The sequence below is a fragment of the Panicum virgatum genome, chromosome 6K (assembly GCF_016808335.1).
Source record: "Panicum virgatum strain AP13 chromosome 6K, P.virgatum_v5, whole genome shotgun sequence".
NCBI lineage: Eukaryota > Viridiplantae > Streptophyta > Magnoliopsida > Poales > Poaceae > Panicum > Panicum virgatum.
In genome coordinates this window covers 6,498,122-6,513,382 of record NC_053141.1, presented here as the reverse complement: position 1 = coordinate 6,513,382, position 15,261 = coordinate 6,498,122, and the positions used below count along the sequence as shown (strand labels likewise).

At 46.2% G+C, this 15,261-nt stretch overlaps 1 protein-coding gene and 1 long non-coding RNA gene across 2 annotated transcripts; one reads left to right on the top strand and one right to left on the bottom strand.

The window, feature by feature from the left end:
• Window positions 1-1,018: 1,018 nt before the first annotated feature.
• Window positions 1,019-3,456, bottom strand: LOC120713879. The gene is made up of 2 exons (XR_005691310.1): window positions 1,886-3,456; window positions 1,019-1,801 (listed from the first exon to the last, which is right to left on the bottom strand). It is a non-coding gene; the product is annotated as an uncharacterized LOC120713879 (long non-coding RNA).
• A 946-nt stretch (window positions 3,457-4,402) lies between these two features.
• On the top strand, window positions 4,403-7,957 carry LOC120711472 (zinc finger CCCH domain-containing protein 56-like). The gene is made up of 3 exons (XM_039997016.1): window positions 4,403-4,621; window positions 4,957-5,910; window positions 7,393-7,957. Exons 2-3 carry the CDS (start codon window positions 5,106-5,108, stop codon window positions 7,674-7,676), a joined length of 1,089 nt encoding a protein of 362 aa, XP_039852950.1. The 5' UTR covers window positions 4,403-4,621; window positions 4,957-5,105; the 3' UTR covers window positions 7,677-7,957.
• Window positions 7,958-15,261: the final 7,304 nt, after the last annotated feature.

Genomic DNA, 15,261 nt, shown 5'->3' with positions numbered 1-15,261 from the left:
TGGATTCGCTACCCTCGAGCGAGGCGGAGATTGGTCACCCGCTCGAGGGTGGATTCGCTACCCTCGAGCGAGGCGGAGATTGGTCACCCGCTCGAGGGTGGATTCGCTACCCTCGAGCGAGGCGGAGATTGGTCACCCGCTCGAAGGTAGATTCGCTACCCTCGAGCGAGGCGGAGATTGCCCTGCGGGCCCGAGAGGGACCTTCAAGCGAGGCGGAGGTCGTTCCACTGGCTCGAGGGGGACATGAATGGCCGCACGCTGGGCTTCTTTGAGTCCTTTCCTTTCTTCCGAATAGGAAGCAGGCCGTGGGCCTTCGTGGGCCCAGTTGTCTTAACAGGTATTCGTGTTTTAAAAGCGATCTTAGTACCACAATTAGGGTGTCCCTAATTGTGGCACCCGACAACTGCCGGCCTTAGAAGGAGGGTCGGCGGCGGCAGGCCGGCCTGGCGGTGGTGGTGGGCGCGGGGCGGTGAGGCTGGCGGCGGTGGCGCCACTGGCCCGGGCGGTAGAGGAAGGCGGTCGGGCCGGTGCCTGGGCGGGGGGGGGGGGGGGGGGGGGCGACGACAGCGGGAGGCGGCGGCGGGAGGCGGCAGTGGGAGGGGCTGGCGCGGCGGCCGGCGAGGGTGGGCTAGGGCGGCGCCAGAGCTCCGGCGCCGCCCTAGCCCGCCCACGCCGGAGGGGTGGCGGCGGGTCTAGGCGGCGGGTGGGCGGCCGACGCTAGAACGGCAGGAGCGCTGGGGAAGAAAGGATGTCAGGAGGTAGAAGATGAAGGATAGGTGTTGGATTTTGATCCAACGGTGAAAAAAATCGAGTCAGCAGTGCAAGCATTTCACTCGGGTGACGGATAGACACTCCCAGAAGAAAAGGCAAGGCCAGCCGGTATGAAACAGTCTTATAACGATGGCCTAATGGCCAGTTATTCAGATCGGCAAAGGCTAAAGAAAAATGTATCAATTGAGTAAATTGTAAAAAATTATGTGATTACAAAGCATAGACAAAATGTTATGTAGACCATGAATTAGTAGCATCTCGTGTTGGAAAGCAAGAGGTTTTAACATATTACAATCTTCTTTGTGATAATACAATTGAATGCTCACTTCAACAGCATAGTTTCTACATAATGCAAATGACATCTTTCACCTCTTTAAAATCTAATCATATATAAAAGGGTTTCAGTCCACCACAGCTGCGAAAACCAAACAACCAAGAACTAACAATAGATCGCATATATGGTGGAAGGTAGAGATGAATAAGTTTTACTGTAGGGCTTCTTCATACAATTCCTGTATACGGCTGCTCCATGCAATTTCTGTATGTGCCTTCATGTTCTTTTATCGACAGACCACAGCCTATAGAGTCAGCAGCTTGAGCAGGACCTTGAACACATCGTGCATATGTAGCTTCTTACCTCCTTGTAAAACAATGTCTTAAAATTCAGTTACCTAATCATCAGTTTTTTTTATGAGTAACCACATTATACTTCACATAGGTTCATACCTAAAACCCTGAAACTGAATACCTAGGAGGCAACGTATCTGGAGTATGGACTGTTGACTCCTATCTATGCTTTCGTCTCCCATCCCAGCAACAATGACCAAACAAAAACAAAGAAAATTAAATATGAAGCAATATAGGAATGCATTAACTGATAAAATAATTATAGTTAAATATGTTGATTAGGCTACCAAATTTGATTAGATAGTGGTGCCGTCAAACTTTTAGAAACACCAGAGACAACTTACCTCCTAACTTCCATTATATTTTCTGAACACTGCTTCCTGGAAAGTTCTCCAACAAAAACCTGAGAACAGATGCAAACTCTGAGTGCTTGGTGCTCATATAAATAGAGACATTACATTAAAATGGTAGATAACTATTCCCGTACATGTTTTGTTGTCGGTGTGTAGAAGAATAAACCATATTGAACTGGACATCTCTGCTTATCCCGGAAAGAATTTATAATTTTGTGTGAACCACAACGCTTGTGAGGTATACAGATACAGAATACAAAGTATTGCAGGGCATTGAACCGAAACCTCCTAAACAAATAATCGTAGGAGATTGAGCAAATAGTCCCCATTCTGATATTTTTCAAGGAAAAAAATACTATGTTTAGGCAATTAAATTAATGGTAGAAAAAGTTTCTCAATGGTAGAAAAGAAATGTTGGAAGAAATCATACGAATAATGGTGAACATATAACAATATAATAAGCTATATTGTAGGATGATAGAAATACTTCATATCTGACATATTTATATAGCCTGTTAACATGCATATGGGATTTGGCCTTTCATGTTTCATTTACTTGCTCCACCAACACCATCTCTGAATTGAGTCATTCATGCTGTTTGGATTTCAGTGCAACCTGACATACAAAATACTAAAAATCGAAGTTCAAAAAAACTCACTTTATCACCAGAGAAGGGAACGTGCTTAACAGCAATATAAAGTGTAGAAAATGCAGCATCAATATTAGGCAACCTGTTAGGCACTTGGCATGGAGCAAAACATAGCAGAACAAAAAAATTGCATTCTCGTGACTTGACATGGAGAGAGAGAGAGAGAGCTGAGTTTGGCTTCCCCACAGACACAGGCCAGCAGCGGTAGCCCCCCAACTCCGGCGAGGGCGGCCACGGCGGCCGGCTGCTGCAGTGCTTCCCTTTGTCAGCCATCGGCTCGGGGAGTACCAGCACAACCGCAGTAAGAGGCCATGGGTCCCAGCCGAGCCTCAAGACCCCGAAGCAGGGAGCTCCGCGGCGGCCCCTTCGGCCACGGCACGGCCACAGTGGCGCGCCGCGTTCCGGCCACTCCGGCCATGGAACGACTCCGAAAACTGCTTATACCTCTCCTATGCACCTCCTCACATCCTGTAGACCACACAACACTGATCCCCATAGCCACAATGGCCTTGCTCACCGGCGTGCTTGACGGCTCGGCTCGGTGGCGCCCGAGAAGGAAGAACACGGTGAGAAGGTGATTGTGGCGAAAGTTTAGCTCACAAGCGACTCAAATGGGTTGTTGAGCTGCTGTGCATGGCGTATGTGAAAGGAATTGAAGAAAGAGTGAATGACGGCGAGGAATTTTTGGCCGGAGAAGGAGCTCGGCAAAAGGTGAAACAATTGACGCAGAGGAGATAAATGATCAGGGAAGAGTTTTATGCTAATTTCTCACCAATCTTTCCACTACCAGGCCGTCAACCACGGGAGCGTGTGCCCGCACGTGCCCTGCGCCTATGGGGAGCTTGGTTGCACCTTTGCCGGCTGGCCGCCGGAGCTAGTCAAAACCTCGATGCCCCGCCGCACTCCTGGCCCGTGGGCAGTCCGGGTGGCTGACGCGTGTTGGCGTGTTCATCCTCGCCGTGGCCGACCGCGCCGCGTGCACTGTGCTGGTGCCGGTGTTGTGCGTACGAGCACCCGGCGCAGCCGCAACGGGGCAGGAGACGTCGTGCGATGGAGAAGCTGTGGAAGCGAGGCTAACCAGGCGGTGATGATTTGGTCCGCGGACAAGTAAGACGCGTCGGCCTCCCGCAGTCCTCGCGTGGGATTCTGTTCACAGCGTGTAAGATGGACGCGCCCCAAATTTAAGTCTCGCCTGGAGCCCCTGAAATCTCAGGACCGAGCCTGATTGGACCATGATTAGATAATGTCGTGCTACAGTAAACAATCTCTAATGATGGATTAATTAGACTTAATAGATTCGTCTCGTAATTTTTCGTCCATCCGTGTAATTAGTTTTATAATGAAATCATATTTAGTCCTTCTAATCTTCGATTGAAATTGTTACAATTTTGTTCAAATTTTTATAGGATCTAAGAGCAACTCCAGCCGAGCCCTTAAATGGGACTCTATCTCTTGTTTTAGTCTCCCAATAGAAAAAACATCTCCAACCGGGCCCCTATACGAGCCCCCATTTTGGGGAGGCCACTAAATTTTGGTCCAGAGTCCCTAGAACTGGAGACCCTCTAAATTTAGTCACCCTGCTGGAGTTTGAAGCCCCTAAATTTTTATAGGCTGGCTCCTAAAAGCAATATAGGGGCTCAAATTTAGTCTCTCCGTTGGAGTTGCTCTAAACGCACCAATCCTGAGGAAGCGACCGGACCCATCATACATAGCCCATGCTGCTGGCAGCGCAAATGGGCTGATTTCACGTGGAAGAGATCTCCACAGGAATTTGGGTAAAAAAATTCTAGTAGATAGAATTTGTAGCCCGAATCAAAGAAATGGCCCAACAAGCGAACCCTAAGCCCAGTTCCGGCTCCCAGGAGATCACCGCCTGCTCCCCAACCACTCCCCCGACCAACCCTGACGGCCGCGCCTGGCTCCTGCCCCGCCTCTCCCCGACGGCAGCGCGGCCCCGCCTCCGCCCGCCGCCCGCGCGCCGCCGCCGCCGCCCTGCGCGCCGCACCCTCCCGCCGGCCGCCGCCCTGCCGCCCCTTCGCGCAGCGCGTCTGCGCCTTGCGCGGCCGGCGGCTCCACCCGCCGCCCTGCGCGCCGCGCGGCTACGGCTTGCGGCCTGCGGGCGCGTCTGCTCGCTTGGTCCAGCCTGCGCCTTGCTGCGGCCGGCCCGTCGCCTCCCGCCGCCGTCGCCCACTGCAGCTCTCCGTCCGTCGCTACTGATTGGTACTGCTACTCTCTCTCTCTTTGCTCCAATTGCAATCAGCAGACTAGGGAATTAGTGATTATTTGGTGAGTTGTTGCGTGTTACGTGAAAATTTAGTTGTGAGCTTTTCTGGAATCATGAAGCCAAGACAAATAAGCCCTTTTTAATTATTTTATTGAATTGAACTCTGTTTTAGTCATGGTTAATACTTTTTAATTATTTTAATCATGAACTGAAACATTGCTCTGTTACCAAAATAATATGTTGAATTGAACTTGTTGTGAGACCTTTTCAGTTATCTTATTGCAAATTTGGTTATTATGTACTTGATTTTGCTTTGAATTTTTTTGGCTAGGCCTACCCTAGTTTCAATTCCTGGGTCCGCCATCCTACGTCGATCTGTGGTCCAACTAGGTTCTTCTTCTCCGCCCTCTCCGAGCGGGCGCGCTCACGTTGAAGGGTAGGGTTTGGGCCCCAACATTTGGAGGGAGGACAGTTGCTGGGATGGACTACACCAACGCCATCCACATCATCCCGGACGCTGCCGGCCCCGACGCCTGGGCAAATGCGGCGCCGTCAGCAGGTGGGGACTCCGCCATCTGGGCCACCGAGGACGACTACCGCCAGTGGAACAATGACCCCGGCTACGGTGACCGGAACCCCTCCTCGCGGGCGGGGAGCGAGCAGCCGCCGCCGGGCAAGAAGTCGCGCGGCGGGGCAGGGGGCAGTGGTGCAGGAGGCGGCGGTGACGGCGGGGGCAGCAACAGCACGAGCAAGTCCCGCGCCATCGGCAAGATGTTCTTCAAGACCAAGCTCTGCTGCAAGTTCCGGGCCGGGACCTGCCCCTACATCACCAACTGCAACTTCGCGCACGGCATGGAGGAGCTCCGCAAGCCGCCGCCCAACTGGCAGGAGATCGTGGCCGCGCACGAGGAGGCCACTGAGCAGCGGGAGGAGCACCAGATCCCCATCATGACCTCCGGCAGCGTCGTGGCTGGGGACGGTGGTGGAGGTGGCTCGCAGGGGGGCAGGGCGTACAAGGGCCGCCACTGCAAGAAGTTCTACACTGAGGAGGGCTGCCCCTACGGCGACGCTTGTACATTCCTGCATGATGAGCAGTCCAAGGCGCGGGAGAGCGTGGCCATCAGTCTCTCCCCCACGGTTGGCAGTGGGGGATACAATCCTTCCACTGTCACCGTGGGAATGGTGCAGAAGCCGTCCAACTGGAAGACGAGGATCTGTAACAAGTGGGAGATGACTGGGTACTGCCCGTTCGGGAGCAAGTGCCACTTTGCTCATGGAGCAGCTGGTGAGTCTCGGGTTTCATATGTGCCTTTAATCATTATAGTTTGTTATACTTCCTGCTTCATCCATATAGGGTCTAATGTATTCAGTTATGATTCAACCTGTGCCAAAACTGAATATGCCCACTCTTTGTATCTTTCAAGTAGGTAGTTTGTGAATGATACATCATTATATTATTTCTTCTAGTTGAAAGTTCAAACATTGGAGTCTATAATGTTAGCCGTCTCCATTTCATCCCTGACCCTGTTTAGGATCCTAGGTTTGGTAGGTTGCAACATTGATAGTGTTTTCATCGCTGACCCTGTTTAGGATCCTAGGTTTGGTAGGTTGCAATATTGATCTCTGTTTTCAAGGCGTCGCCTAGGCGACAAGGCGGTGGCGGCTCGCCTTGCTTAAGGTCTCGCCTTAGCCCGCCTTAGCGATAAGGCGGTGGTGGATCGCCTCGCCTCGCTTTACCGCTTTAAAAACATAGATATTGATAAGTCTTTCATGATTAGCAACAATATATAGTAGCACAATTTTGAAATATTGTTTTATCGGAATATTTTTCTGTCTTGTGTCATGGGAAGTAGATTTGGTTTCCAATACAATTGTAAATTACTAGAAATCTTTTGGTGTTGTAAGATGTTTATGTTTTATGATGTAAACGATGCTGGCACATGTGGTTTTTTCATGGATCATACTCTGATTTGAACTTTCGTTTCGTAAATTATTTTTCAGCCATTTATGATTGGAACTTGGAAATGTATGCTATGCTTTTCATGTGCTAGTGAATTTCTAGAGGAAATCTATTGTGCGTATGAGATGTTTAGGGTTTATTAGTAAACCTTGCTGGTAAGTGTAGACAGGTAGTGTCTTCTCCAGTTCCGATGAGGTTTGAGATGTTTTCAAGCTTTGTGATTCCTTATTGAGGCTGTATCATTGTTCAGAATATAGCTCTCTACTTTTGTCTCTTCAAATAATGAGTACATTATGTTGAGTTGGGTGCCAGCATGAAAAAAAATCCTTTCCAATGAAGCTTTTTATTACTGGAAATAGCGTGACTTGGTACTTCAAGTTGTACAATTTAACATGACCATTTCATATCTCGTGCCAAGTTTTCATCTTAGATTCAGTCAATGAGCTGTTGGGTGCTGTTCAGAGAATGTCACTTGCCCGCGTACCTCTGTTTTTTATGGTTTGTGTTTGTGCTGCCTGAGAATCAGCTACAGACATCTGAATTTCTGTTGCAGTCTTTATCTTGCACTACCTTAGGATCAGCTATGGATATTTGATATTTCTGTTGCAGTCTTTATCTTGCATAACATTTCCATTTCATGTATATGGCTGAGGTGACCATTTGTTAGTAAGAGACTAGTGTTCATTGCAATACTGAAATTACTGTCAGGTGCCTGACTGGTGTTTGGATCATGTGCTTATTCTCTTATTTGTAAACCCCAAATTCTTGATGTATTTTTGTCTTAACATGCTGCATCTATAATTGCAGAACTTCACAAGTATGGTGGGGGACTTGTCGACATAGTCAGCAGGGATGCCGCGTCCACTCCCGACTCGAAGCAAGCTGGTGCTTCTGCAAAAGCTCCTGCAGATTCTGCTGCTGCATCCACCGCGATGCCCCCTCACGCAGACGTGTACCATCTAGGCATCCAGTCGCAGCGTTCCACCATCGTCAGCCAGAGGTCGGGGCACGTGCAAAGACCCATTCAGAAGTGGAAGGGTCCTGACAAGATCAGCAGGATCTATGGTGATTGGATAGACGAGAATGAGTAGGAAGGCAAGCCCTCGCTTAGTACCTGGCTGCCTTCACCTCAGCTGGTGCAAGCCGCTTAGAAGCTGTAGATGGCACTGCAAACCCTAGTCCCAGAAGAATGTGCAGTGTTGGTATGAATATTATGTTGCTGCAGGTCATGTTGTCTCTGTTGTATGCATGCTTAAGAGAAGATCAACTCTAAGACCTATATTGGGAAGGAAAACTGCAAGAACATAGCATGGTGGTTGTTTAGTTGAACTCAAGTCTTCGTTGCTATGATTGTGCAACCTTTGTGCTGGTAGTCATGGACTCATGTTCTTGGGCTGTTGTCGGGCCAAATAGCCAAGCCTAACTCTTTGGGCTATTGGGCTGAGGCTTCAAGAAGATCCAGCAGCACATGTCCAGATTTTGCTGCAAGATGACTTGGATGCTGGCTGATGCTTCATGATAAACCGAAGATACTTTCCTAAAAAGATGTACCATAAACTAGAGATAATCTTTTGTACATGTGACGTCTTAGTTTTATTTTGCCCGTATCTACAAAAACATAATTGATGATCTGTTGGGTGGGTCGGAGGAATGTTGCAAACATTTTTCCTTTGCACATTGGAATCTTTGGCGTGCTTGGCACGAGCATATTGGAAACTTAACAACCTAGTTGGAACAGAGCAGCACATGTACCAATAGATAGACTGCTTCGAATCATCTTATCGGATAAACATAGGTGCACGCAATTTGTGACGTTGCACTAAAGAAATGGCGAAAAGAGCGCACTTGTCCCGGACACTCCATTGGAGAAAACAGAAAACAATTCAAAGTGCCGGATTGAAAGATTGTTAAGTACTACTAGTCTCTATGTGTACCCTGTGTTCCCAATGCGATAGAATATTACATGCAAATAAAGATTTAGTCAGGAATAAAAAAGCCATAAGCCAATCATATGATTTGCATTTTATTCGGTCATGTCGAGTAAACTACAAGACAAAATCTACTGAGAAGAGAAATAAAGTAACTGATTTTTCTCGAGGATAAAGAATGACTGGGGGAGACGAGAAAAAGCTGTCTAGCTAATGATGCATGCGTGGGAATTAACCAAACTAAACCAGGTCCTAGAATTTAACTAGTTACTGAGAGGAGAGAAAGTAACTGATTTTTTTTTTACGCGGGTAAAGAATGACCAGCAGGAGATCAGAGGTGAGGAAAGTACTCTGATGATGCATACGTGGAATTAACCAAACCAAACCAGGTCCTAAAAAGGGTAGTAAATTCGATGAACCGGTTCCTTTCCTTTTTTTTCATCATCTTTTGCTCGCAGAGAGCGACCCGTTTCGTAGGCGCCACGTAGGCGTCGATCGTGAAATGTGCAGAACAGTATTGTATGTGGGCCTCATTGAAAAAAAAAGTATTGTATGGTGGCCGATGGCGTCGTCCGAATTGACTAGCTAGGCAGGAATGCAGGAATGCAGCAAGGCAGGCAGCCATGGCCATGGATGGCGAGACCACCACAGCTGCTGCATCTCGGTCGTGCAATCCGACGTATAGGAGAGCTGCACGTCTTGTTTTTTTCTCAGAATACGTATAGGAGAGCTGCACGTCTTGTTCATATGAACAGGAAAAAAGTTGGCGTAGAAGAAGACGAGCGAGCCTCGTGCATAGCGTGAGCACGACGCGTAGAGGGGCTCGGTGGCCGGCGATGAGCATCTCATCACAGCTGCTACTGCTAGCACCGACGGCGGCGGCGAGAGCTTGCTGGGCGGAGGAGAGAGCGAGGTCCGGTCAACAGGGGGACGGAGATCCCACGTGGGCTCCGCGGCGACGTGGCACGCGATGGTTGGCCGCAGGGGCAGGACAGATCGGATCTTGTGAAGGACGACCGCGCGCTCTCCAACCAAGTTCCATTCCTTTTTCCTTTTTTTTTGTGCTCTTGGAGTTTCTCAACATTTCGACCTGTTCACATGTTTATAGTCATATATTTCAGATATTGAATAGGAGTATCTTTTTCATAAAAAATAGTGTAATAATGCTTATTTTTTCCAGACCACGTCTAATATTTTATTTATGTAACAAAATCCAATGATTATTATGTTTTTTTGTTGTATGTATAGTACTAGTTAGCTATAATATTTACAAGATGCATGCTACGCACTTGAAAAATAATTGTGCAGGAGACAATCGTAAGCATCAGGCGACACATATGCTCATCAGCCGGCGCATCAGGAAATGCGTGCAAATCCTTGCTAGCTAGCTAATAATTCATAGGGCCTCCTCCCAAATTGGCATTGTACATTAAACTACAAATTAGCCAACATTATATCAGTAATTAATACGTACGGTGAATTCAGTTGGCGGTTAATTCTCCATAAAAAAAAGGAAAGAGAAACTTGTCCATATATAGATAAGCTGGCGAGATAAAATATAAGATCGATAAACAAAAACCTCGATCCGGGAAAGCAATCTTGCTCGGAGAATATTTATAGATTCTTAAGCAAGCAATAATGCCTGTCCTGTTGTCATGTCCAGCAGTAGTGGCGCATATCTAGGTCATATTCCACACCGCCTTTCCCCGCAAAGTGCAAGCATGCAGAGTTCTTTCCAGGATTGCATGTTCAGTTTTTTACTCGCTCACACGCAAGCAACGAAGCAAGAGATCGATCGAGCTGTAGAAATTACATTCCAGGATCTCGCGTAGATCAGGCGTGTGTTATCACTGAACCCGATAGCACGTATGCACACCCGTTCCCTTCCAGAAAAAGAAAAAAGCATGGCTGCTCAGCTCGATTTGGTATGGAGGAGATTGACGGCGACTGCAAGATGAGCAAGCTGCTGCTACATACTGGAACAACAGTAGAAAGCATGACTTGCGGTCGGCCCATCAGGCGAGAGGCCGCCGGAGTGCGTGTACTACGTCGCAGACGGCGACGGCGCCCGGCGCGGGAGGAAGGGTTGAAGCGGACCGCACATGGCAAGCACGACGGCATGGCGGCCGTGGGTAGTGCCTGCGGCTAGCTAGCCTACCTGCCGCGCGCGCTTTGACCGCGCGCACCGGCGCCGCATGCACATGTCCGCACGGCATCGGCATGGGCGACGGCCCGGCCCCGCCGGGGGGATCGAGTGGCACGCACGCGCGCGCGGCCATGCCGTTGCCGGGCTTGACGCCGGCCATGGCCAGCCTGCTGCTGCTTGACCGGTGGCGATTGGACGGGTGGGCCTGGGTGGCGCCCGGGATCTGCGGGGGCTCTTCGCGAGATCATTGCAGGGTGCAGGCTGGCCTGGCCCTGCTGCGCTGCACAGCACAGGGAGCTGAGCTGAGAGAGGTAGGCGAGTCCCGAGGAGGGAGGGGATGGAGGAGAGTGATGGGCGCCCTCGTGGTCGACACCCGCTGCAGGCCTACGTGCCCCCGATCCCCCGCGCGCCCGCACGCACACCCACATGCGCCGGTGCCACACGTATGCCGGCCGGATCGCACAAGCGCCCACCCGCACGCCCCGGGACTGCCACTGCCTGTCATAATCATGCATGCATGCATCCATCCATCCATCCATCCATCCCAAAAGTTTACAGAAAATAATAATCCCTATACTAATTTGATCACGAGGAAACTACTAAATATTGCACTACTCACACTTGGCCTAAACAATGTAATCTTGCACCTCGAGATGCCTAACTAATTGGGTGAGGTAAGACACGGAGCCATCAACATACAAAGATGCAGGAACCGTTGACACACACAACAATCATGTACACACATAGTTTTGTTTATTTGTGCCCTAATTAATAAAGAACTTTGAGGACGCACCGTGCCAGGGAATTCAGAAACTTTAATTTTCTGTCACCTCCAAAACACGCCTGACCTGTTCGTTCCCATGATTTTGTTGATCGAACCACCACTGATGATGGTGACCCAACCATATGTATACAGCTTAATTTTGTTCTTTCAAGCTTATCTTAATTTTAAATTCGTCATCTACTTATTCAACTCAGGTGTCCGCACTAAGTGACAACCTGTATGTGTATGTGTTTCCCTCTTTTCTTCCGCTGATGTTTGCTCACCGAATTAAGTTACAACGAAATTGTACACGTCTCATATGACGACCCTCGAGCTGGCCTTTGGACATGTACAAAAAAAAAATTCTATATCCATCTTGTCACGGTCTACAACTTGGGCCTTGTTTAGATGCGAAAACTTTTGGATGTAAAGTACTATATCACGTTCATTTGTATTTGGTAATTATTATCCCGTCATGGGTTAATTAGACAAAAGATTCATCTCGCAAATTATAGACAAACTGTGTAATTAGTTATTTTGTTTAGTTACATTTAATACTTCATGCATGCGTTGAAACATTCGATGTGATGGAGAATCTTGTAAAGTTTTAAAATTTTGAAGGCAACTAAACAGGCCGTGTTTGGTTCGCCGTGTAAAATTTTTCGCGAAATCTTTTTGGCCCTTTGACCACTAATTTAGAGTATCAAATGAAGTCTATTTACAAAACCACCTCCACAACCCCTCGTGTAAATCGCGAGACGAATCTAATGAGGCATTTGACCGCGCGATTAGAGGATGGGTACTGTAGCATCAATGTAGCTAATCATCAATTAATTACCGTCATTAGATTCGTCTCGAAAAGTTACACTCATCTCTGAAAAGGTTTTGCAAATAGACTTCATTTAGTACTCCATGCGGGCATTCGTTTTTGTGTGTAAATTTGATGTGACGCTTAGCCAAACACGGCCCTTGATCAATAAGGTGAAAACGACACGTTGGGTGTGTATAAAAACTATGACCAACTACCATTTCCCTTTCTTTTTTTGTTGTTGTTGTGATTAGGTAGCTACTAGGGGCGGTTGGTCAACTTGGACAGCCAATTAATCAACCCACATGTTGCGTTGCACACAAACTTTATTCATCAATTCAATCAGCAAGTACATAATGCACGCATATACAAAAGCAGGTACGGTCTCTCTCACTCGGATGGCTTTAATTTGGTTTCCGTTAGTAATAGTAGACTTAAAGGTGATTGTAGGTTTTGATTTCATTGTGGGGGAGTAAATTAAAGATCTAGAGAATCTTAGTATGATCTAGGTCACTTTACCTTTTCTTTTCTTTTGCCACACAATCATTTCCGGTGTGTTTAGCTAGATTGGGTTAGTTGTATCAAGCAAAAAAAAGTATCTTTGTAATTATTATATATAATAAGTCAATTGTTAATAAAAAACCTAAATGGCATAAATAAGGTTGAGTTACTTTGTCACTGTCCATCGTATGCTTATATTTAGATTTTAATAATTCGGAATAAAATTGAAACTAGTAATTTCTAGTTGTATCCTTTGAGCATCTGCATGGAATTCAGTGACATATTTTTGGGAGATGATGTTCTAGAATTGTATTACCAAATTAAAGCTATATATAAGACACTAGCAGAAGGGAAAAAAGATGCTTGGTAGTAAAACCAGTTGATTGTATGTAGGGATCGGATCAGATCGGATCGGAGCTCACACCTAGCACTCCAATACCAATTTATTGGGAACATATTATGTTGACGTGTTGAATGTCATACTGATGATTTGTCTATAGATCAATTGAACATTTGAGTAATTCTAAATGACCGAGTTTTTATTTTATTTGTAGAATATCTGAAGAAACTTTGGAATTTGTGTGTACCACTGCTCATATATGAATTGCAACATGACCTCCATCCATCATACAGGAACTGATGAATCTCTATGGCAGAATTTAAATTTTCCCTATGAACCTGGATCATTAACAAAAATACAAATTTTTCAGTATAATTAATTAATAATACATATGAAAAAAAGTAAAATATCAGCATAGAAATCATGCTGCATAACAAGTACTCGAGCCAATCTGGAACTTTGCAGTTCCTGCCATAATTCGTTCAAAATTTATTTGCACAATTGAGATCATAATTCAATGTAATGGTCTATGGTCCATGAAACCGATATAAGCTAGCTTATTATGGTAGCACAATTTAGCAAGGTAGATTGAATATTGAGATTCTAACAATAACATAGGATTATAGCTGCAGGTAGCACGAGCTAGCACGATAAGCACCACCCTCTACCGTGGATTTGCTTTTATCAAAAGTAGCCTTCTTTGACAAAACAAAAAAACAAGGTAGTTCAGCAGTAGTAGTTCTCCATGGACACAGGTATAAATAAAATATTCTTGATGTTAACAAAGACCTGACTGAAAAAACTTAGTTTCCCTGTAGATGTCCTATCATTGATTTGAACGATAGGATACAAGTAACATGACTCAAGGATGCAGGGAAGATGTTGAATATTCATCACCCATCAAGTGCGGACAAAATCTTACATTGATATCAACAAAGTAGTGTAAGCATATATTTTCCTAGTAGAACTCCATTTTTAATGTATCTTTGGGTATTAATAAAGACTGCTTTAAGTTGTAAACAACTCCATCTATGCTGATATATATACATATTCCCTTTTCTAGATTAATTAGTTAGCAGGATCCATCTCTGCTTTTGTTTCTTTTTTTTTTGAAAGGCAACCATCTTTGCATTGAAACAAAAAAAAAACCTGATGATGATGCTTTCTCACGAATCAGCATGTCCTCATATATCTGTCACTCTAGTAACTACCCATACGTGCCCATCAACCGGTTGACCAAACTAAAATTAATTTTGAAGAATCAGAGATCATCATTGGACTAAATTACAGATTCGTGTGTTTTTCTTCTCATTCTGACATCTTGACTTCTTGTCGATCATGTTGAATGTCCATCATGTGTCAGTTAATAGTTCATTAGACCATTAGCTGTGCATACATTCAATTTTAATTATGGTGTGGATTTTTAAGAGGGTAGCAACGTGCTCCATTAATACGTTCTACGTGGCTGCCCGAGTTACTACTTGCTAGGATGGTCTCAAAAAAAAAAAGTTGCTTGCTAGGCGGCATTGTAAATACCACATTTGCAGATACGTACATTAACAGTTTTAGTAGCTTCATTTCATATTAGAATGGTCATGATAAACCATAACTTAGATCATTACATGTTATTTAGTAATTAGCAAACTAATAATGCTGTGCAGAAACCTCTGCTCAAGCCGGCAAACAGTAATTCAGAACCCAGGGAAAGACAATCATGCATATACTGAGGTACTGCATATAGAACAAATAAATGTGGTGATGGTCAAAATGCCTAGCTGCCCCCATCCTCCACTAATCAGCAAGAAAATAACAGTGTGTATGACCTAGCTAGCTATAAAACCCGGCCTAAACCTAACCTGACCTCTCCTAATTGGCAAGAAATCATGGAGGGTAGCCAAGACAACCATATTCCAAGCTGGACTAGCTAGACAGGAGTGGCACTTTGGAATCGTTCATTCAAGCCACCCATGCAGCTGTGCTCAAGGCATTGAGTGTAGTCCCACATGCCCCCCACTTAAACCAAAAATTGTCTCAATGCACACACCCAAATGCCTCAGCTCAGCACTTTGGTCTAGGGCTAGTATAATATGCTCAACTTGCACCATTAAACTAATCACCCCACTTGCGTGCATAAGCATCAACGTTAAGTTGTATCATCCTTCTCTCTCAAGAAAATTAAAGCTGAGCACG

Coding starts and splice junctions, on each gene's coding strand:
- LOC120711472 (XM_039997016.1), top strand. CDS start 5,106: ATGGACTACACCAACGCCATCCACATCATCCCGGACGCTGCCGGCCCC. Junction 5,911..7,392: donor CTTTGCTCATGGAGCAGCTG/GTGAGTCTCGGG, acceptor CTATAATTGCAG/AACTTCACAAGTATGGTGGG.